This window comes from Giraffa tippelskirchi, chromosome 11, assembly GCF_054371585.1.
Source record: "Giraffa tippelskirchi isolate mGirTip1 chromosome 11, T2T-mGirTip1v1.2.pri, whole genome shotgun sequence".
Taxonomy (NCBI): domain Eukaryota; kingdom Metazoa; phylum Chordata; class Mammalia; order Artiodactyla; family Giraffidae; genus Giraffa; species Giraffa tippelskirchi.
In genome coordinates this window covers 18,017,922-18,041,402 of record NC_137285.1, presented here as the reverse complement: position 1 = coordinate 18,041,402, position 23,481 = coordinate 18,017,922, and the positions used below count along the sequence as shown (strand labels likewise).

Sequence of the window (23,481 nt, the reverse complement as noted above, 5' to 3'; positions counted from 1 at the left end):
CTCTCAAAGCACTGACTGATCACGGCTGCTCATGGCAAGCTGAGGAAGGACATGAGCCTGCAGTTTCTTTTCTGGGCCGCACATTCACCTGGCCTGACTCTAACTGCCTGCTGGGTTCTTTAAAAACTGCTCTGTCAAATGATGCTACTCAAGCTTTGCTTCTCATACTGAAAGTTACTTTAACAGTAACTTTTTGCCCACTTTAAATTGCAGTTACCAAATGTTCTAAGCTCCTAAACTATTGTACCCTAGATGTGTACAATAGTTCTGTTTAAGACAGAACTTCCCATTTATGTCAAATTCATACTTTGTACTACCTTTGACTAATTTTGTTTTAATGGGAATTTGAGATTAGCTGCACCACCCCTCACTACCTTGATCTCTAAAAGCATCACCTTTTAAACAAGGAGGAGAGGGTGGGTCAAGTCTCCCAGCACAGGAGCCCAGGAATGAGACCCCTGCTGATCCCACAAAAGAATGTTGAAACCAGACATCAACCTCAGCACCCCTGACAGAGATTGGCAAAATCAATCTAAAATTCAGTCAGACTCTTCCCGGGAATTTAGCAATTGAAAATGCAAACAGATGAACCAGCTCAGTATACCTGAGGTTTCCAATCCTTCTGGCTCCCAACACTCTGGGAAGAAAGGGAGTCTATTTATGACAAATAGTTCTACGGCTGAATCAATGCACTGTAAACGAGACCAAAAAAAGAATCTCTATAAAGGGCTTCCATTCTGATCAACCCAACACCATTACTGTACAAAAAACAGTTTTATTAATTACCCCAACTGCGCTTCTGTTCATGCTCTCGGTCACACTTGTTTCTCAGACTCAGCCCAGGCTCATAGGCAAGTTACCAGGTTAGCAAATTGGAAAACTGTTCTGCAAAAACAGCAGCTGTCAGCTTAAGGCATTACTAACATTGCAGAAGGAAGCAAGGTTACTAGGGAAGTTTGGACAACTCAGGATGATGATTTCTGGGACAGTAAACCCTCTCTGCAAGGGCCAGCCCATGCTGCTGCCGGGAGATGACTCTTGCTCTGGATGACAGGTCACCCCTTTAAACCCATCCACAGTATCACAGAAAAAACACTGTCTAGTCCTCGAGCTTTCAGATTTTGACACAAAAAGCACTCTGTCGCAGAAGCCCCGACACGTCCAAGGGCCTCTCAGAGCACTCACTTGGTCCTCCCTGGCAGGAGCAGGGGAGGATGGAGGGTTGGTCAGGCTGTTTTTAAAAATGAAGTCACCACTAGAAATATGGAGTAAGGGGCAGGGACCCCTGCTGCAATCACATGCTGAATCATTGTCCTCCCAGAGAGCGGGCTCCTACAGGTTCCTTCAGTCCACGGAAGTGCTCAGAGCAGGGCAGGCCAGTGTGGCCACGGAGCTGCTGCCTGCCTCACTGCATGCCGAACCACTGCTCCTGGTCAGCCCACTGGGCCGCCTCACTGTCGCTGCCCTCCAGGTCCCCTTCTTCCCCACTCCCTTCCATGTCGTCCACATCCTCCTCCTGAGTGGCATCCGTGGGACTCTCCTCCTTCTCCATCTTCTGCATCCCCTCTAGAGACTTCTGGTCATTGGGGTCCAAACTAGGGGACAACAAAACAGAGGAGAGGCCTGAATCTCTGCCTTGCTTCTTGCTGGCTGATGTGTCATCTCCCTGGCACGGCAGGAAATGACCACTCAGTCACAGAGAATCTGCTAATGCCTGGCCTCTCCAAACAACTCCAGTTCCAAGGCAGGATTGAGGGAGTCCACCACTAGAAGTGAAAAAGGCGTCTTGTCCTAAGTTTTAGAATTCTCAATTTGCATTTTCTCCATATATTTCTTAAATTTTTTCACACCTAAAACCCCTAGCATTCTGCCAGAGGAAGACACTAGATAAATGAAAAAGCAGTAAGCAATCATTAACAGAAAAATTCAAATATAATTTAACAGTATGGGATTTCTAAGTTACAAGGTTACAAAAAATACTTATTTTTCTGTGCGTTAAAACTGTTCCATGCTCTTACAATATAATTAAACATATCAGCATTTCAGAAGGCAACCAAAACCATCATGCTTACCATGAACCAGATTTGTCAACTCCTAGGTTAGACCCCAGGACCCAAAGTTACCCCTACCTGGGCACTGTAGAAGCTAAGAGTACCGCCCATGTCCAAACCCTCAAAGTTCAGAGGGTCCAGAACATTTACTTACTTGGTTCCTAAGCAATCTTTCCTCTTGCCTTTGTGACCATCACTGAGGCCAGCTCGTGTCCAATCTCTAGCAAATCCCACCTCTATAATTTATTTTATTTTCTCATTTATTTGCTTCTGGGCTTTCAAAAAGCAGATGAAACCCACGTTGAAATCCTGTTCCTACTTATGTAACTGTAGATGATCTGTACCATCTCTTCTCTGAAACCTTCCATACAGCTCTCACCCACACCCATGGATTCCCACCCTCTGCACTCCCACCTTGCCTTCTCGAGATTGCTTTGAAAGCACTTAGCACATGGTATCTATTAGCCTGCACATCTGAGACTGTGAGCTCCCGGAATCACAGCATCCCCAGTGGTTACTGAGATGCCGAGCACATGAGTGGTGATCAACTGCTGAACAAGTAAATGGATGTGATCAGACTCCATTAAAGACAGGCCTTCACCATAACTTTATAGACACACAGACAATCCTCAAAGAAATCACTTCTGTATTAAGCAGTAAGAATACCACTATTTATTTAGTATTTACTATGTACCAGGCACAGTGCTAAGAGCTTTACATGAAATAATCATTTAATCCTCATTTAATCATTTAATACCTAATAAGGTAGATAGATATAGACAAGGAAATTTGTTAGTAACTTCCCAAGATAACAGGTGATAAAGGTAGTATTCTTCAGAGCTTAAGTTCTTAACTACTACAGTAGATAGAAACATGGGAAAGTACTTACAATACGCTGATTTGAAAAAGCAGAATATAAAATATATACTACGTATAACTCTATAAAAATATGTATATGTGTTGGCAAGGCCAGGAAGATGATCTACACAAATGAAAACAGATGTTATAGTGGTGTGGCTGGTTATGAGTTAAACAGTTCTTTAATGTTGTTAATATCACTTAAGACTTTAGAAGTCATAAATTAACAAACACTATCATTATTATTGTGTTTTCAACCGTGGGCACATAGTATGTGTGTTTCCAGAACTCCTGTTACACTGATCCCTGCCTCCTCTACCCCTCATGACCTTCCCCCCATGGGAGGCTAAGTGCCTACCTTAGTGCTATACTATACTGGTCCATTGCTTCCTGATACTCATTGACAGCTACAAGGAAATCTCCTAGGATCCGATGCAGGACACAGTCACTCTGATTAGCTAGTGCGTTCCTCAACAAAGCAATTCCATCTTCATATTTCTGTTCTCTGCCTGAAAAGAAAAAGACCCTCATTTTCCTACTTACACATTTCAAAATATATTCTCATTGCAAGTCATATACATATAACCACAAAAATGATCACAATCCAAATATCTACTTATAGATGTCAAGAGAACACTGGTGTGGCAGGAAATAAGAACAAGCTCATTTGAATTCCTATTCCATTAGGAAGTCAGCAGCTTGAGTTTTGATTTTTAAAAACTTATTCTTAACCAGAGTTCATATAAAAAGCCAAAATGGATTTGCCAAACTAGATCAAACTCAGTTCCTCACAAATCAGGATTTAAAAAAACCAAGGCTGAAAGAGAAGTCACAGGAGAATCATGATGGGTTAAAACCAGTTGTATTCAGCCCAAATTAGTTCAAGACAAAGTGAGCTGAATAGGTACTAACCAAGTATAGCTGGCTTGAGCCACTCCGGAAGTAATTCACTGCCAATCCGAGAAGGTCTAAGCCAATTACATTTGGTTGTGTAAATATAAAACAATTCAAATAGGCTCAGACCTACTGCAAAAGCACACACCTGCTTGGTCATCTGTAACCAACTGGGACTAGAAAATCCAACTGGACTCAGGTTTTACACAATTAACTCGGAACAGGGAAGTAAACAAGATACTTACTAAGTAGTTCTGCTTTTTTCACCACAGCCTTAATGTAATCCGGCCTCTGGGTCAGGGCTTTATCTAATAAGGTTTTGGCTTTCTCCTGTGTCACTGGGTCTTCAAGACAAACGGTGGCTAAAAGGGTAAGGGTCTGTGCATTTGCTCCTAGAGTTTTGTAAACATTGTTAGCCATTACCATTGCTTCACGAATACTGTTGGAGGCTAAGTAACATTCGATGAGACCTGGAAAAATATAACACAGAAAGTTCAATCACATTACCATTCCAAGCCATGCTTCCATTCTGACAGCCTTCCAAACTGCAAACTTTCAAAGTTTCAAACAAAAGGCAGGTCAGGGGAAGACTCTGATGGTGAGATCAGACTGAAGAGCATGTTAATGAAACAGCTAAGAGGTGCTCTTCCCAAGAGTACTTGATGAATGTGGAAAAAGCCTGTAGTGCAAACACACCTTTAGTGAAGGAAACAAGTATGCATAAGTAAACCAAAGCATGTAGCCAGCTCAGCTGACTGTTAGAGGAACAAACGTGACACTACTCATTAATTGATACTGTGAAAAGATGAGGTTTCCAACAAAACCCAAGGTCTTGCTGCCTTTTAACAAGCTGTTAATTTCCAGCACTGCTCAGTCACCTTTAGTCCTAAATTTAACTGTTCACCTCTAAAAATTAAAGGAACCAGGGGGCAACCTAGGGTCTCCCTAAACTGGATGGAAAGGTCTTCATCACAGAGATCAAACACCCTGAGACTGGTGGCTCCACCTTCACACCCACAGCTAGAGGCTGATGCTCCATGGGGACATTTCAACAGTCAACTCTCCAATCTTCATGCCAAGAAATCGAAGAGAACAGAGGAAGTACTCATTGGTACAGGGAACTCATCAAAACAGAAAAACAGTTTAAACCCCAAACCCACACACTCCCTGGCAGATTTTCTCTGTATACACTCCTCCACCCTAGTGGCATTTATAACATTTGTGCACATTCTACCACACACTACAGTTACTTAACTAGAAATTACCTAACTATTAAGGGCAACATGGTGGACTTTGGAATATGGTTGTTTGTAACTACTTGAATAGTTTTACTTTCCTGCTAAAGCCTCATAGGAAATTCAAAGGGAAATGTTAATAAGAACGCACTTCACCCTTACCCAGGGCCCCAATCAGTAAAGGAAGCTCAGCTAAAGGCTGCAAGATGCATCAGGGGCATTACCAGGTCACCCTGATCCAAATCTCCAAATGGGAGCTTGAGCAAAGTCATCTCATAAAGCTTCACAGGCCAAATGGGGAAAAACTAACTATCCTGTGTCCAACCACTCACTCTGGTAATGGAGATACTCGACTGCATTCCTGAGCTCTTGTGAGACATGCACACAGCAGAAGGGAATTAATGTGATAAAAGTAGTTGGGAGGATAGGGAAACTACAGTTTTAGGATCATGAATTTAATCAGAAACCAAAAGCATGGCTTGCTGCAGTTTAAGAACAAATCCACAAGAGGCATAGTTCTCTGGGTATCTAAGCAGATTTGCTTTTCACTCCAACTTCCAATTTTCTTTCTTTTTTTAATCTTTTGGCCATGCTGCAAGGCATGTGGAATCCTAGTTCCCTGACCAGGGATCAAACTCACACCCCCTGCATTGGCAGGGCAGAGTCTTAACCACTGGACCACCAGCGAAGTCCCCAAATTGTAATTTTTATTTCTCAAATTCGAACTCATCCTTCTGTTAAGAGCAAATCACTCCTAGACTCCTGGGTCTATTTTTAAATTCTTATAAAAATATGCTTTGGAGGAACTGCATCTTGTAAGATCTATTTTAACGTCTGTGACTGAGTCACCAAATGCTGCTGAAGCTGGCACAGCTTTGAACTCCTAGGGTCAGTTCACATGAACCTAAAATAGTACGTAACAAAACAAAGCTTGACCTTGATGAGGCCTACTCCGGAGGTCACAATGAACTGACCAGTTCCCACAACCAACACTGACATATGGATGTAGAGTTATCCTATGAGTAGTATTTCTGGCCCAAGGTAAGCCAACTATAAAAAAACAATAAAGACATACCAACCAATCCAGCACAGTGCCAGCACAGAGAGATTCACATTAACAAGTGAGCCACATCTGAGAAACAAAACAGAACAAAAAACCCACCAAAACTATACCCTCACCAAAAATGAGAAACAAAAAAAAATAAGAAAAGTGAATTATAAAGTATGGAGTGAAAAGTCCAGCCCTAAATAAATCTGTAATGCCTAATGAAGTGGTTCCCAAATATGTCTGCATGTTGGCATTACCTGTGATCATAAAAAAGTACTGACGCCTCTAGCCCACCAGCAAATATTCTGACTTAAACAATACTGAAATGACCTAGCATCAGGATTTCTAAAAGTTCCCCCAGAGGACTCCAATGTGCAACAGAGTTTGGAAATTGCTGGCCCAACAAAACCTTCCCTCTAAGTGCCACATCTACAGATCTACACCATCTATAATTATCTTACCTTCATAACAATCTAAGCGACAAGGTGCAAGACGTATAGCCTCCCGAAAGTGGATTATTGCTTCCTGGACTCTGCCCATGTTTCTAAGCGCTGCTCCCTTAAGTAGCAAAGCTTGAACACTATTACTATTCAGCTGAATGGCCTTGGCTCCTAAGTAGAGGGCTCGAGAATAGCGTTTGCTATAGAAGCTATGACACCTGGAGGAAAACACAAAGTTATCTGAAAAAAGACCATAAATAAATTTCATTCAAAAAGAAAATCAAAGAGACGGCCTTCTACACGATCCTTACTACAAACCCCTTCCAACTGTAGCGTAAGGTATTAGTGAAAAAAACAGCACAACAAAAATCTACTGAATATTTATTTTTAAGGGTGGAATCTTGATATGGAAGGGAAAATTACAAAAAAGAATCTGATGATCTGGATATGTTATCAGATCAGAGACATTCAGAGAATTTGTTAAGCCAGGTCAATAACAAAGCAGCACAGCTCCTGGCCTGCTCACTGATGGCTTCCCGTGAGCAGGTCCAGAGCTGAGCATGATGTATCCACTCAGTAAACACTTACCCCACAAAGCAGGGGTAGTATCCTCATTTTCCAAACGAGAAAACAGACTGAGAGAAATAAATGATGCATCCAGAGTCACAGACAGACTATGACTTGAATTCAAGTCTGATTATTCTTTAAACCAGTGCTTTCAAATTTATATTCTATTTAGGTGAAACCACAATTTCCTAAAGAATCTACTAAAACTGGGGAGAAAAGGGAATGTATAAACATACCCAGAGACCACCCAGGGTTCTGCATGTTGGTCAGAAATATTAAAAAGGCGGCAGCCAAGGTTCTCCACATCCTCCAGCCGCCCTTCTCGTGCCAGGAGGTAGCCATACACATCCATTCCTACAGAGGAAGAGGCTCATTAAAGGTTGTAACAGAGCTACAACCTTCATCAGAGCCCACACAAGAGCTTCTGCAGGGTCCGAGCCCTCACCAATATCATAAGCTCCTCCCACTAGCATTCCCATTTTCCTACAGAATGACTATTAAAAAGACAAAACACATACAAAAGTAAAAATAAATAAAAATAAAAAGCAAAGGAGTAGAAGGACCTACCTCACAATTTGAAAGCCTGTAATTTTCAGGAACTATTTGTCCCTACATCCTGTGGCGTGATAATACAGCCATAGTTATCCTAACACATAACCAGAAAAGGTCCAAAAAAAGCATCAAATTAAGTTCTCTCTTCCAAGAAGTCTAGACACAATCAGGAGTATACACTTAATATGCCAGTTAGTCTCAGAAAAAAGCTAGTCTATTCTAGAAAAAGTCATCCACTTCTTTCTAGAGTCTACTTCATTTAAGATCATCCCCCTGCTCTCCCCCCACCCTACCCCACTTTATTCTCGTTTATGTTCTATTAAAAAAAAAAAAAGCCCTAAGCTCACTGTCACCCAACTCTTACCACCATTCCCCTCCATTCCTTACTATTCCTTCAGATTCTCAAGAAAATGTCTCTTAAACCAAATTACTGCAATATTCCCTGCTGGCCCCTGGACTCGGGTCTGAACTTCCAATCTTAAGCAGCTGACTACTGTCAGGCTAGTACTTCTCAAATGCCATTTTCACCATGGGCACAGGCAGTTTGGTAAAGAGGAGTAACACTGGGCAGGAGGGACCCTGAGCAAACGAACTCATCTTTCTGAATCTGTTTCCCTATCTACATGCTTGTGAAGGTCCCCTCCCTGCTCTGTCATTCTTGTGGCTTAAGAGTCTACAAAACTGTTTATTGTCACAAGGCCGTATTTTTCTGATGACCATTTTTGGGCCTTTGCAAGCAGACTTCTGCCTATTTACGCAACCTTATTTCCCATTACTATTCCTGCACACATTTCCTTCACTCACTGCCAGTCACCCGACAGCCATCCTTTGGAAGTACAGATCTGCTAAGCTTTCCAGTAGGTCCACGCTTTCTCTGTGGACCTGTGGCTTACCTCTTTAGCAGCAATCTTCTTTTACATCAATGACTTTCTTTAATTGTTGTTCACGTCTAATTACTTCTTTTAGTCATCTTATCACTTTCTTAGTGTCTGTTGAATTACTCCTTTTTAAACTAAATTTAAGGACATAGTGAACCTAAACTCCCTAAAAGGATATTATGATTCTGGGGATGCCATCCAAATTCTCAGTCAGACACATCATAAATTTATAAACCGTAAGAAAGGGCTGTGATCCCTCCCCAAAGAAAAAAAGTCAAGTAATTATCTGTGGGGATATGACACTTGAATCCAACCAAAAACAACTGCTCAAAATGGAATTACCCGAGTGTTAAGAGACATTGTCAGGACCTTAAAAAAAAGGCTACTCTAATACATTTTATGAAAAGCTGTTATCAGAAGACCATGCTACATCTTCTCCCTATCTTCTGATTTGACCCTGGACATTTACCTCCATCCTGCCCCAAGAATTACTTACCTTTTATCAGATACGGATCCAACATCTGTGCCTGTTCAAACTTGAGGACCGAGTTTTTATTGTCTCCAGCTCTGAAGTACAGATCTGCTAAGCTTCCCAGTAGGTCCACGTTATCTCTCAACAAGGACTTTTTCTCTAGTGAACTTTAAAATATTAAACACGAACCTTAAAATATATCTTAAGTCTCTTAGTTGTTGAATCTGGGTGATGGGCATAAGGGTACTATTTTATGTAAGATTTTTCATAATGAAAGACTTCAAAAACAAACCATGTAACTAATTTTCTTAATTCTGAGCTTATAACTTAAAGTTATACAAGATAGGATAATAAATACACAGAATAAAGCAGAAATCTCTCTCATTACCTAGAAAGAACTTTCTGGTTGCAGTTTTTCAGAGAATAACATATACTGTATAGTGTTAAATATAATATCATTCAAAGTAACAGCTATTTATTACTCAACCAAATGATTCTGCCTAATACAAATCCCACTCTGATGACCTTGGACTTGACCTAACTAGAAAGAAAAACCCCAGTACCGAGGCAATCCAGGTCAGATGGTGCAAAAACTATGCTTCTAGGGCATCCAAAAAGATGTTCTTTCAGGTTCAAGTATGATACACAGAGTTAAACTTGGTCCAAGTTTACATTTAACAAAGATTATTACATCTGGGGCCACTGAGTACATTAAGAGATTAACAAAGCCCAGGGACAACAGGCTTTAACAACAAGAGATAAGCATCTCATTTTTCCATTTTGCTAATTTAGATACATCAACTTCCATATAAGGGTCCCAAGAATATTCAATTAACTTTGTGGTTCTCACCAAATGGTATTGATTGCTCTCGAATTGTCACCAACATGCACAAAAGCATAGGCTTTGATCCACACAGAAAGCCAATCCAAGTTAGGCACAGTCTGGATCACGTTCATTGTCATTGATGCCACCTCTGCACCTTTTACAGAAAGAGACAGCAAACCTAATCCAACAGAAAGTAGGAGAAAGAAGGTGAGGCATAGCATCCGTCTACAATGCAAGAAGCAATAGGCTACACTTTTCCCAGGTTGTAAGGCAACCCTTCCCCTATTCTAAGCAAGATGCATATGACAGAACAACTACAATATTTTTTCAGCAATGAAAGAATACACAGCAGTAGTAACCTAAATTATTCTAATGTACAGCCAAGATTAAGAATCACTATCTTAGAGAGTAAACACTCCATGAAAATAGGGAAAGAATGACCTGTACCTAGAATTGCATCAAGGGCTAATGGGCACTGCCTCAGTACTTCCTTATAGCTGGTGACTGAAGGTCGCTCCTGACCAGCCTTCTTGTACAGGTTTGCCAACATCATGTTTATCTGCAGTAAAAACAAAAGATAATAAGGTAAGTATTTAAAAATAAAATCTTACCATCAGTAAGTTCTGATTTTCATTATTAGCTATTCTACTTTTTACTGAAAAATCTACCCAAGGCCCTGTGGAAACAAAGTGCAACCCCACTCTCCAAACAAAGAGGAAATTACTACCTTTGCTTTTCTATGTCCTCCCATTACTTCCCAAATTCCTCACACTTACCCAACCAAAAGGCCCAATAATATCTGGACCAAAGATGCTGCCTCTGGAAATGGAAGTAACATTCATTTGAGAAATGTTACATAATTCTAATTACCTTGATTTTTAAAACAGAAGATGAACTATGTTAAAAATGTTTGTTTACATGTTTTATTTTTTAAGCATAATATCACAGTATAAGAAAGTGAGGAAGTCTTAACAAAGCTAGTTAAAAAAGATCAGATGAATTTTCCCCAAAAAGGAAATGATGGACACACAAGTACAACATTTGGCTCCTCTCTGACAATTAGTCTAGCAGCTAGACTCTAGCTTTTCTAATGTTTAAAGCTTTGACTCACAGGTATTGTCTGACTCAAAAAAAATGCTACAAAAATCAAACTCTAACTGATCTCCAGAGGTGACAATGATCCAGAAATTAGCTTTATTATTTAAATCTAGTGAATGCATTTTTAGCACAACTCAAATATGTAACTCAGTTTGGGGGGGGAGGGTGGCGGCGGGTGGAGGGGTGGGCAGGACAACTTCCTAAAAATGCAACAGGGAAAATTTGAGAAAACCTAAGAGCTCCCAAGAATAAGAAGTTACAGAGAAGAGATAAATGATCTTAATAGTACAAAGAGTATACAACATTCCAATTTAAAATTAATACATCTTAAATGGAACACAGTGTTTGCCAGATCATTAACCTAAGAAAGCAGTCAACACAAGGGCACAAAAGAAAAAAAGCAAATCCCCAATCTCTTCAATTATCTGTAGCTTGGTATGCCAGATATTTACTCAAAAAATTACTCTGCAAATGAAAAACATCTGTTTCAATTATGAACTCACAGTATATAAAACAATCTATTATGGCATTAATCCATACTGATTCCATGAAATAATGAAATACTAGAAATAAAACTATTTTTATTTGGCCTCAGATTTTCCATTTTAGGCTATGTTGAAATGCAAAAAAAAAAAGGTACTTAAAGGAAAACTCCAGTATTGGTGTCAATACTTGAAAAAAATAAAAGAATTAAATTTAAAATCCTTTCTTGACTGCTTGTTATTAACAAACTATGACTGACAGGCTTTCTATCTCAACAAATATTAAAAATTCCCTTTAAACTACTTGACACTTTGAGTTTTGAGAACTACCTAGTTAGAAAGTCAATTCTTTTTAAAAACAGATCCTTACTTGGGGACATCATTAAAGTCGCATTCCACCAGTTATAAATATAAGCAGTCATCATTTTCTAAAAACTGAGTGAGAAATTGTTTCTTGGTATGTTTCTCTTAAAAGTTGAAGATTTTCCAAGACATAATAATCTCACACTGGAATTTTCCTTTAAAATGTGAAGGAATGTGTGGCGGTGTTTACCATACATTAACAGACGTTCATTTAGACGTATTTTGACTCACTTCCTTGTCCTTTACACAGACTGAGAAGCCAGTTAACTCCCTAACGGACAAGAAAGAAAAACTGTAAATATTATAGGTTTATGTTTGAGGCACATATCTTTTGTTTGCTCCCGGCTACAACAGCTCTATGAAGGATATGTACTCTTAACATATGTGGACTCCTTTAGTTCTTCCTAAAATGACAGCTGTAAATACCAAAGTGTTGGATACCACAAGGCTCACTTTCTTGGCCATTACTCATTTTTAAAAATGCCCCCAAACTCCCTCAAGTCATTAAGAAGAAATTATGGAATGTTTCCAATAAGATAAGGAATAGGTATTCTTCAAAGCTTACAATCAAAGCAGCATTTTCCAAATGAAGACATTCTTCATATATACAAAAAAATTATTCTAGGGTAAGACTTTTATAGCGTACCAGAATATAATTAAGTACACAGTGCCCAGCTTACTGTGAGACAGGTTAGTCTATAATATACTTACAAATGTTTTAAATAACAATTATCACCATAAAATATGAGGAAATAGCTTAATTGTTAAAATTCAGAAAATATTACGTAAATCTTCAACATGAGGAGATGCTTAAACATGTTCTCATCAAGTGTGATTGATTACTTTTAAAACTCAGTAACACCTGGGTGAAAAAACGCTAAATACACCTGGTCCCTACTGCTTATAATTCCCTTTCTTTTAATGGCAGGAAGATGTACATTATACCTATAAAAGTTCCTATTGTTAACTACACTGCACAGTTTTTCAATGAAGAGAGGAAGGTAGATGACATGAGAGTATGTGTTAGAATATTAAATAATGATGTGAATTCACACCTAAGAGCTAAGATTTTGTTTTTCTAAACTGGACTTCAAAGAAAACCTGTAATCAGATGCCTAATATAATACTCCTTATAGAATAATACTTTAAAAAGTATTCTCACATACATGAACTTAGTTTATACCAAAGAAAGGATTATTATCCTTTTTTCCTTATTTTTTAATAAGGAAAAAAGTAAAGCCAGATTTTTAACTTGCCTAAGTTCACACTATACACTGCTTGTATGCCCTAAATGCAAAAACAAGAAACTAGATCTTCTCATTTCAGTTGAAGGTGTTCTACATACTATTATTGCCAAATAAAACACAAATACTATCCTACACACAAATATGTACAATCTTGAAGTCTTAATTCTGAAAATAAAAGGAATACACATTATCAAATGGGTATACCTACAGAATGCAAAAAATGAGATTCTTAAAAAGTACTGCTGCTACCTGGAAGTATACTGCAAATCATGTTTCCTACAATAAGAAAAATAAAATAATTAAACACATGTAGTACTCTCCAGCTACCATTTTCCTCAGCAGGATTTTCAGGGTCTTATAAGAAAGTCACTCCTCTCTCTAAACAGGGAGAACAGGGGAACAAAGTGGGAATTAGAGACAAGGTTTGTAAAATGTTCAGGTGTAGTCCCTGAAAACACTGAGGAAGACAGCTGGAAGGACTGGGGAAGGGAAAAATATGTAACTAAACTGTTAATTCAACTTACTTTGGGAGTTCTTTGTCTTGAAGGGATCCCATCAAGTATAGCAATGGCATCTTTATCTTGTTTTAGCATTGTATAACATTCAGCCATTTTGTATTTTACTTCAATTTCAGATGGAAGACACTTAAGAGGAAATGAAAACATCTCTTCAAAATATTACTTCAGCAGTATGGCAGTTCTTCAAAATGTTAAACATGATTACCATATGACCCAGTAATTCTGCTTCTATGTATACAGCCAAGAAAACTGAAAACGTACGCCCACACAAAAACCTGCACGCAAATGTTCATAGCATCATTAATGATAAAAAGTGGAAACAACACAAATGCCCACCAACTAATGAATAGTTAAAATATGGCACAACCACACAATGGAATATTATTCTGCAACAAAAAGGAATAAACAATTGCTTCTTTATTATGTGCCATAACATGGATCAACCTTGAAAACATACTAAGTAAAAGCAGCCAGCCACCAAAGGCCCCATATTGCATGATTCCATTCATATAAAAGGTCCAGAATAGGTGAACCCACAGAGGCAGAAAGGTCAGTGATTTCCAGGGTCTAGAGAGATAAAGAACACAAGGCTTTTCTAGAGGGATGAAAATGTTCTGAAATTAGACAGTGGTGGTGGTTGCACAATTCTGTGAAAATACTAAAACCCCTGAACTGTGAATATTATGTTGTAAACTGTATCTCAATTTTTAAAAAAACTCCTTCAAGATTAAATAAGGTTTAGCATAGTGCTTAGCATACAGAATGCCCCCCAAAATTACTTCTATGAATTATTCTATGTGGATAATACACATGACTTCCATTCAGGGTCAGAAAACAATTCCTGGCAATCAGCTCTTCAGTAACAAAAAACAAAGGCTCTACATAAAGAGAAATAAAACAAGAGAAAAATGTACAGGTGCTAAAAAATAAAAGCAATTATATTACTTTGTCTTTTTTTAATGTAGAAAAACACAGAACATGATTCATAATTTCACTTCGGTTCATTCTACTGACATTCCTTTTAAATGTAAATTGCATGTATAATTTAAAGACAGGTTCAAACTGAAAGTCAAGGTTCCCTCCCTCTAAAGTTTTGTTAATTTCTTTCACACACACGTTAAATTTTCCATGTATATTATCCATATATATTTTAGGCATATATCAGGATATATATCTATAAACTATCCCTTTTAGGGAATTCCCTGGCAGTCCAGTGGTTAGGACTCCACACTTTCACTGCCAAGAGGGCCAGGGTGCGTTCAGGTTCAATCCCTGGTTGGGGAACCAAGATCCCACAAGTAGCACAGCGTGGCCAAAAAATTAAAATAACTACCACCTTTAAACAGAAAGAGTAGTGAACACACTGCTTAAAAGCTTATTTACTAACATATACAGTCCTTTCCAAATCAGCGCATACACCATTATATTTCACTTCCTCAATATTCCCATCACATTCCATCCTAGGGCTACACTATAACTAGATCCTACTGATAAACACTTTTGCTTATAGTTTCTTACCATTATAAACAGTACCATAGTAAGCAGCCTTATATACCCTTGATTCACCTTTTGTGAATCAACTATTACAGTAAATATCTAGCAATGGTATGACTGTCAAGTGGTGAAATTAGGTTTTTACTCTTCATTTATTTAATCATCAACAACCAAAACTAGTAAGAACTCGCAAGATTATTTCATGTGAATTTCCCCAGGTACTCACAATCCTAAGAACTGACTAACATTTTGAAAGTGTACTTTCATTAAATTAAAAAAAAAAAACCACTTTAGATTTTTGAATTCTGTTTGTATAAACGGGAGGAATAATGCATGACTTTGGTTAGAGTCCAGATAATTCTATCTTTCAATTCATCCAGAGTGAATTTTGTTTTTAGCTCTTTGTGCTTGGTTGGATGAATTCTTGTACCTAAGTAGTTTTTAACCTTTGTTTCTCCAGTCAGCTCCCCTTTAAAATTTTTTTAATTTGTTTTTGGCTGTGCTGAATCTTCGTTGTTGTGCGGGCTTTTCTCTAGTTGCAGTGAGTGGGGGGGCTGGTCTCTAGTTGCAAGGCACAGGCTTCTTATTGTGGTGGCTTATCTTGTTGTGAACCACAGGCTCTAGAGCATGTGGGCTAAGTGAGTTGCTGTTCCCGGGCTCAAGAGCACAGGCTCTATAGTTACGGTGCATGGGCTTAGTTGATCCGAGGCATGTGGGATCTTTCCAGATCAGGGATCGAACCCGTTTCTCCTGAAAGGCAGATTCTTTACCACTGAGCCACCAGGGAAGTCCTTAAAATTACTTTTTTTTTTTTCCCTTAAAATTACTTTTTATTTTACATCTTCTACATCTAATCAGCAGTCTTTTAAATTCCTTCCACCTCTCCTGCTCTTAATATAAACAAACCAAAAACATGTCACACATCTATTTCCAATTACCTGACTCTGTGGAGTAGATGCAGAATTTCCAGTTGAAGGTCTCACTTTTGAAGTTTTACTTAGGGCTTTCTTCTGCTGTAAAGCCATAGTATACTTACTCACAGCATTCCGATACTCCTTATCATGAAAGAGAGAATCTGCATGATACACCAAAAGCTGGTACTTCTGAGATGGGGAGAATAACTCACTAGAAAAAAAAGAAAATATACCCCCTACATGGGTTATTTTGAAATGTCAGAAAGAACGCCCTCCTTAGTGTCCACATAAGCCAAAAAACAAAGGCAATGTACTTTAAACGCTAGTCCCTAAAAAAAGAGGCAAGACTCATACTCCATGTTAATATGGTCAACATACGTAGGAAATTGCCTTAAATTGTTCTGTTTTCCTTTACTTACTATGAAAACAATGATACCTCTAAATCAAATTCAGTAATACAGAGATATACAAAGAGCAACATTAACACGGCTGACCCTTGAATAAACCAGGCTTGAATTACAGGGTCCACCAATATGTAGATTTCTTTTTTCAATAGCACACACTACAGTACTATATACCATCTTGATGGAATCCATGTATGCGGAACTGCAAACTCAAAGGAAATGCATACATAAAGAGCCAACTATGAGTTATATATCGATTTTTGACTGTGAGGAGGATTGTCGCCCCTACCCTCTTCTGAAAGTTGTTCAAGGGTCATGTGTACAACTTTTCCTCCCCTTCTTTAACCCAAGCCACCTTAAGAGCTAATACTTTCACATTAACATCAAATTTTCAGGGTAATACAAAGGAGAGCAATCATGACTTAATATTACCAAATAGTGCCAAAGAAGGGTTAAAAAACTGGAAAAGAGAAACTCACCACTCTGAATCTTTTTTATCTAAGTGTTAACAAAAACAGGTTTGGAGGGAATTTGAAACTCTTCAAATACTGAAGAAAATGGGAATACTGAAATACAGGAAGACTAGGACAAGCCAATGGGACAGAGTGGAACAGATGAGAGGATTAGCCGTATTTGACAGAAGTTGTTTTCTTTTTCTCTCCATATGTAAGTAAAATTTACTGGAGCTTCCCAGGTGGCTCAGTAGTAAAGAGTCCACCTGCCAAGTAGGAGACTCAGGTTCAATCCCTGGATCTGGAAGATCCCTAGAGGAGGAAATGGCAACCCACTTCAGTATTCTTGCCTGGGAAACCCCATGGACAGAGGAGCCTGACAGGCTACAATCCATGGGGTAGCAAAGAGTTGGACACAACTTAGTAAACAGCAGCAGCAAGTAAACTTCACTAGCACTAGAAGATTACTTCCTTGAGTCTCAAGGGTTTAAGGACATAGTAACAGAACCAATACATTTCAGAATGTTCCCTTCAACCTTGAATATTGCTTGCAAGTGCCTAGAAGTGGCCACCAATCTTAATGGGAAACTTGTATTTTTAATCTCCAATCCCATCCCTCCTCTAGTTAAAATTTACATTTTTTTCTTTGACAAGGACAAGCTACTGCCACTTAAAAAGAAAGATAGTCCAAGAATTCTGTAGATAGTTAATTGCTCAGCAAATGAAGGATACCCAAGAATAGGTACCATGGATTAGTAACTGCCAAGGCCTGGGGCAAGTGGGATTGGTGACTACTAATAGATTTGGGGTTTCTTTGGGGATAATACAAATGCTTTAGAACAGACATTGGTGCTGGCTGTACAACTCTGTGAATATACTTAAAACCGCAGAAATGTATTCTTTAAAAGAGTGAATCTGATGGTATGTGAATTTTATCTTAATAAAAAATAATATTAAAAAAAAGGATAGATAGGCTAAACACTGGATATAAACTGACAAAGTTAAGGATTGAAAGGTACAGTTCAGACAGTTGAGATCTATTCCAGCTCTGACATTCTATTTACGGAGAGGTAAGATTTGAAAGAAAACTGTTGATTTGATAATACTACACGCAGAGAAAGCATTCAGATGTTTATATATTGTAACTTACATGCCTACTTACTGCATTCACAAGTTATTTCTGAAATGATACATGAAAAACTGTTAATTTGTTGCCTCCAGAAAAGGGAAAAGGTGGGGTGAAGTTCAAGACTCCAGGAGCAGACACTTATCTGCATACCCCTTCAGTACTGTTTTTTTTTTATGGTATATATTGGAGATTAAGTAATAAATTTTAAAACAGAAATGATAAAGGTCAGAATTTAAATACCTCCTGAAGCTAGGAAGGAAACTGCCAGTTCAGCCTAATATAAAGAATGGGCTAAATCTAATCAGAAGACCAATCTCCTTCTAATTATCCTGTAACATCTGAAAAACCAAGAATAATGACTGACCAGTGTATAAATTCTCAATGGTAGGCACTGTATACTTTGACAAATCACTAAGAACCAGGTGAAAGGCTCCAGAATAAACAAAGAAGGCTGACAGAGACCAGGGCTCCTCACTGTCAACACTAAGTGGATGGTGGTAAAATGATGGGCCTCACACAGTGAGGTCTAAAAGCACACTAGTGGAAATGAAACAGGGAAGAACAGCTGTAACACAGTTAAGTGGCCCAGACAGCTTCCACAGCAGGCCAAATGCAAATATGTCCACACTGAGTACATTATAATGCCACTTGACACAGTAGACTATGGAGGGTCAGAATGAGACTTTAGAGTCAGAAGGACCAAAATTCAGACACTGTGGCTCCTCCACTTACTAGATGTGTGAACTTGAACATCATGTTTCAACTTTCTGAGGTTGCAGCACTTTCCTTAGCACATCAACAGGCATGCCGCAGACTTCAATAGGTGTTAAGAGGAAGAATACAGAAAAAAGAATATAGAAAAGTTCCCATCGCAAGAAAAATACTTTTCTGTAACTATGTGGGGTTGTTAGATGTTAGCTGGACTTACTATAGTGATCATTTCACAGTATATACAAACAACAAATCATTATGTTGCACATCTGAGACTAATAAGTCAAAGATATCTCAAACAAACAAACAGTGATGTATAATATACAACAGGGCAAAGGGATAGAATGCTGAGGGCCAGGGACAATTCTGACGGCCAGACAAGAGTTCTCTAGGAAGGGTATCTGAGTTGAAACCTAAAGGAGGAGGGAGCTCTGAGTTGGACTCCAAGCAGAATGGTAAATGCAAAAGCCCTGAGCTGAGAACCACCTTGAGGTGTTCAAGTAACAGAAGAGCATAACCAAGGAAGCTGGAGTACAGAGAGCAGAGTAGGTGAGGCTGAGTCGGAGAGAGATCTTTGGCTTCATAGGCCATGGGAAGAAATTTAAGCAAAAGGGCGACAAGCAGTCAAGGCAGGAAATAACCCACCGCTTCATCCGCAATGTGTGCTAAGTCGCTTCACGCGTGTCCGACTCTTTGCAATCCTATGGACTATATGAAAATGTGAAAGGGTCACTGAGGGTCCTTAAAAACGCGCCACTCCCACCCACCAAGGAAGTCTCCAGTCTTCAGGTGTTTGCAGGAACGAGAAAGCTAACGCTACTGATACACTCATGGGGAAAGAAAAATCAACCTCAGACTTGGGACGAAGATCTAAAACTAAAATCTAAGTATTTTAACCAGGCGCCAGGGGACAAGGCTTCTTTGAGCCTGGGCGAGAGAGAAAACGTTCTTCGGGAAGAGAGGAGTTAGCCCAGAGATGTGACTGTCGCTACGACCGGCGACAGTGCCTTAGGGAACCCTCTGCTCCCAACTTTCTAGAAATCTTTGCTAGGGTCATTCTTAGAGCCTCCAACTTCATTTCTCCAACCAGCCGCTCGCCGCATCTCCCGCAGGGAGCGCGTCCCAGCGCCCTGCACAACGCGTGGACCCGGAGAACTCAACTTGCGTTCCTAAGTCTGCTGCGCCCGACTAGGCCCTCGCTGACCTCGGAACCTCAGCCAGGGGCCCGCATCCGCACCTTCCCGCCAATGCCCAGGCCCGCAAAGTCTCCGCTCCCAAACCGGCGCCGCTTTCTCCAGAGCCCCAGACCGCTCCCCGCCTCAACTCACGGGTTGTTATTACTCATTGTAAGTAACAAGCTGCTGAGGAGCCGCACGTTGGAGTGCAGCCCCGCGGCCGCCATGTCTCGCACATGGTCTATCACATTCATTCTGCCCAGGAAGGCCGCAAATAGCGGCGGCGGGAGCACGAAAAGCCGGCTGAAGCTCCTTGGGGAAGAGCCCAAAATGGCGGCCTCACCGGGGTCCATCGGGTCTACACGCGGCCCCGCCCCCAGGATAATAGGCAACTACTGAAATGCCTGAAGAACAACAACAACAAAAAAAGCCCCCGTTCCTTCCCTGCCAAGTTCCCTGTGAGGTGGTACAGTTTAGTTTGGGGTTTTTTTGTCTGTTTGTTTTTAGCAAAAGTTACATCATTTTTAAGTTGCAACCTTTCCTGAGGGCTTACAGCAGGCTGGGGACAAAAGGCACCTCAGGATCAACTGAAATTAGTCTTAAAATTAATTAAAATGTATTAGCATTTATCATAAATAAAAAGTAATATTCTAGTAGGGTGCGGAAGGAAAATCCCCAACAGTTGGACTTAAATATCTTAATCAGGCGCCAGGGGCAGTCCTAACTGCTTTAACGGTCTCGCCCGAGCTCTAAGTGCCACGCCCCCTCCTCTCAGGTGTTGTGTGTATGGTACCTGCGGGAGTCAGGCTTCACTCTTTGAGGACAAAAGGGCGTTTTTTTCCCCTGTGAAATTAGTCATTAGCTCAGAGTGAATAAACAGCAGGTTGAGTTTTAGCCATCCTAATATGAGTGCAGTGTTATGATTTTAATTTGCCATTCTCTAGTGATTTGTGAAATTGAGCATGTTCTCGTATGCTTCTTTGCCACCTGTGCATCTTCTTTGGTGAAGTATCTGTACAGATTTTTGGTCTGGTTTTAGTCGTGTTTTTTTTTTTTTGGCTGCCCCAAGAAACTTGTGGGATTTTCGTTTCCTGACCAGCAATTGAGACTGGGCCTTCAGCAATGAGAATAGGGAGTCCTAATCATTGGACCTCCAGGGAATTCCCAGGATGTTCCTGGTCTTATCGTTCAGTTTTAAGGGTTCTTTGTGTATTTTGGATAGCATCTCTTTATCAGATTTTATCAGAAAATATTTTCTAGTCTGTGGCTTTTCTCAGTCTCTTGACCACTCCTCTTTTATTCTCAGTAATAGCCCTGAAATAAGATGACTAACAATAACGTTCAGAAAAGAAACAGTGAAAATAGTTGGGAGTCAGGGGTGAAGTAGAAAAACATTGCTTTATTGCTTTACCAGGCAAAGGGGGACACAATGGGTTCCCGTCTGGAAAAACTGTGTCCCATTCTGGGAGGATTTGATGAGGAATTTTATAGCAACTATTCAAAGGTGGGATTGCTGATAAGAACAGAGTGTGTATTCCCTTAATCTGATCTCATCTAATCTTAATGAATGTCTCTGGTTCCTGGCCTCAGGTGGTCTTCTTTGGTATGAAGAACACTGACATCTTCCATTTGTTGGGTCTTAATTCTGGTCTCAGGACTTAATGAAGCTCAGGTTCTTGATGTCTCATGGTAGAAAGAATTCAGTGAGAGACAAAGTGATAGGCAAGAAGTGGATTTATTCAGAGAAAAACATTCCACAAAGTGTGGGGGCCATCTCAGAAGGTGAGAGCAACTGGCTACACACCAATATAAAATAAAAAGTTAAAAAAAAAGAACTGCAAAGAAATCTGAAGCTTTCTTAATAAGGTAATCATTAGCTTCAGAATCATACTATGTATTACATATGCATGTGGTATAATAATAGTACTACCATTATAAATTAGTATAAAGCAAATTACAAGTATATTAATGATAACAGAAACCAAGATTTTCATTGAAAGATAAAAGAGAAATAAGATTTAAAAAAAGTCAAGAGCATTATTTTATTAAATGTTACCTGAATAATATCAATAAAATTTTTAATGAAAAATAAAACTATTATACATGAAAAAAGGTACTGTATTGATACTTTTTAATTATATTAATGTATTTTTAAATACATGTGGATTAGCAAAGAAATGAATAAGGTACAGTTTCTGGCTCTGACCCTTAAATTCTACAAACTTATCAATGACTGCTTATCAAGTTATAATGACTAATCTATGATCCTCTTTACATATTCATGTTCCATACACAAGGTAAACAGATTTGTCAATCATTAGAGCACAGCCATGAAAAGACATGGAGAAAACTTAAATGCATATTACTAAGTGAAAAAAGCCAATCAGAAAAGGTTACATTATGTATGGTTCCAACTGTATGACATTCTGGAAAAGATAAAACTGGGGACAGTAAAAACATTAGCAGTTGCCAGGGATACAAGGGAGGGAAGAATAGATGGAACACAGGGTATTTTTAGGGCAGTGAAACTATTCTATCTGACATGATGGAAGATACATGTCATTCATTTATCAAAACTCATAAGATGTACATTACCTAGAGAAACCTAAGGTAAACTATGGACTTCAGGTCATAATGGTAGATTCATCTTTGTAACAAAAGTATCAGGAGTGTGAGATGCTGATAGTGGGGGAGGCTGTGCATGTGTGGGGGCAATGAGTATATGGGAACTCCCTGTTAGTGGCCCTTAATTTTGCTCTAAATTTAAACTGCTTGAAAAAATTAAACTTACTAAAAAAGAAGAAAGGGGATGGTGGTGTAAAAACTGACCTTCTCTGGGTGTCAAACATGCTAGATACACCACTGTATCCAACACATTTAGAACAAAGGATGGCACACAGTAAGCATAAAAATGCTTGCTATTATATATTTTTCTACTGATACACTTGAAATATTTCATAATTAAAACCATATCTAATAATAGCAAAAAGTGGAAACAATTGAAATGTTCAGCTGATCACTCTATAACCAAATATGGTATATTCATACAATGTAATCCTACTCAGCAAAAAATTAAAAATGAAAAGAACAAATTGCTGCTAACATGGATGAATCTCAAATATTATACTACATAAAAAGTCATGCTAGATAAAAGAAACCAGACCAGAAGAGATATCCAGAAAAGACAAACTGAAAGCAACAGAAAGATTTGTGGTAGCTTGGTGGTGAGGGTGGGAACAAAAACAAAAGCCCATGGTCTTATGGAGCTGACGTTATAATGAAGAACAATAAACAATAACTAAGTAGTACAAATATTATGTGAGATGGTAATAAAACATACTGTTCACCAAAGAAACAATATCTAGGATTTATTTTTAAATATTCCTGGGAGTGGAGGGAGATAGATGAAACAAAATTAGCAAAATGATGGTATCAACTGAAATTAAGTGGCAGATACATGGGAGTTCATTATGCTATTCTTTCACCTTGTATATATATTTAAAATTTCCAGGACTTCCCTAGGGGTCCAGTGGTTAAGATTCACCTTCCAAGGCCAGCAGCGTGGTTTTGATCCCTGGTCGAGGAGCTAAGATCCCACACGCCTCAGGGGCAAAATACCGAAACATAAAACAGAAGCAATATTGTAACAAATTCAATAAAGACTTTAAAAATG

The 23,481-nt window shown here is 39.1% G+C and overlaps 1 protein-coding gene across 10 annotated transcripts; it reads right to left on the bottom strand.

The window, feature by feature from the left end:
* Positions 1-755: 755 nt before the first annotated feature.
* On the bottom strand, positions 756-20,135 carry ANAPC7 (anaphase promoting complex subunit 7). Of its 10 annotated transcripts, none has more exons than XM_081540006.1 (13): positions 19,871-20,135; positions 15,962-16,148; positions 13,536-13,655; positions 13,220-13,287; positions 11,996-12,035; positions 10,269-10,380; positions 9,846-9,999; positions 9,020-9,162; positions 7,330-7,447; positions 6,548-6,744; positions 4,049-4,273; positions 3,268-3,418; positions 756-1,595 (listed from the first exon to the last, which is right to left on the bottom strand). In XM_081540006.1, the coding sequence occupies exons 6-13, from the start codon at positions 10,372-10,374 to the stop codon at positions 1,406-1,408; spliced, it is 1,284 nt and encodes a 427-aa protein (XP_081396132.1). In that variant the 5' UTR covers positions 10,375-10,380; positions 11,996-12,035; positions 13,220-13,287; positions 13,536-13,655; positions 15,962-16,148; positions 19,871-20,135; the 3' UTR covers positions 756-1,405. The 10 variants fall into 10 exon arrangements, with proteins under 10 accessions (XP_081396132.1, XP_081396134.1, XP_081396131.1 ...); XM_081540008.1 differs by having other exon boundaries at positions 11,772-12,035; positions 15,962-16,173; positions 19,962-20,135; XM_081540005.1 differs by having other exon boundaries at positions 11,772-12,035; positions 19,962-20,135.
* Positions 20,136-23,481: the final 3,346 nt, after the last annotated feature.

Bases quoted from the DNA above. Each gene is read 5' to 3' on its own strand.
- ANAPC7 (XM_081539998.1), bottom strand. From the start codon at position 20,062: ATGAATGTGATAGACCATGTGCGAGACATGGCGGCCGCGGGGCTGCAC. The intron at 13,656-15,961 runs GTAATTGGAAAT...TTTCCTCTTAAG, and splicing joins CATCTACTCCACAGAGTCAG to TGTCTTCCATCTGAAATTGA. The intron at 10,000-10,268 runs GTACAGGTCATT...CTGTTGGATTAG, and splicing joins AGCCCTTGATGCAATTCTAG to GTTTGCTGTCTCTTTCTGTA.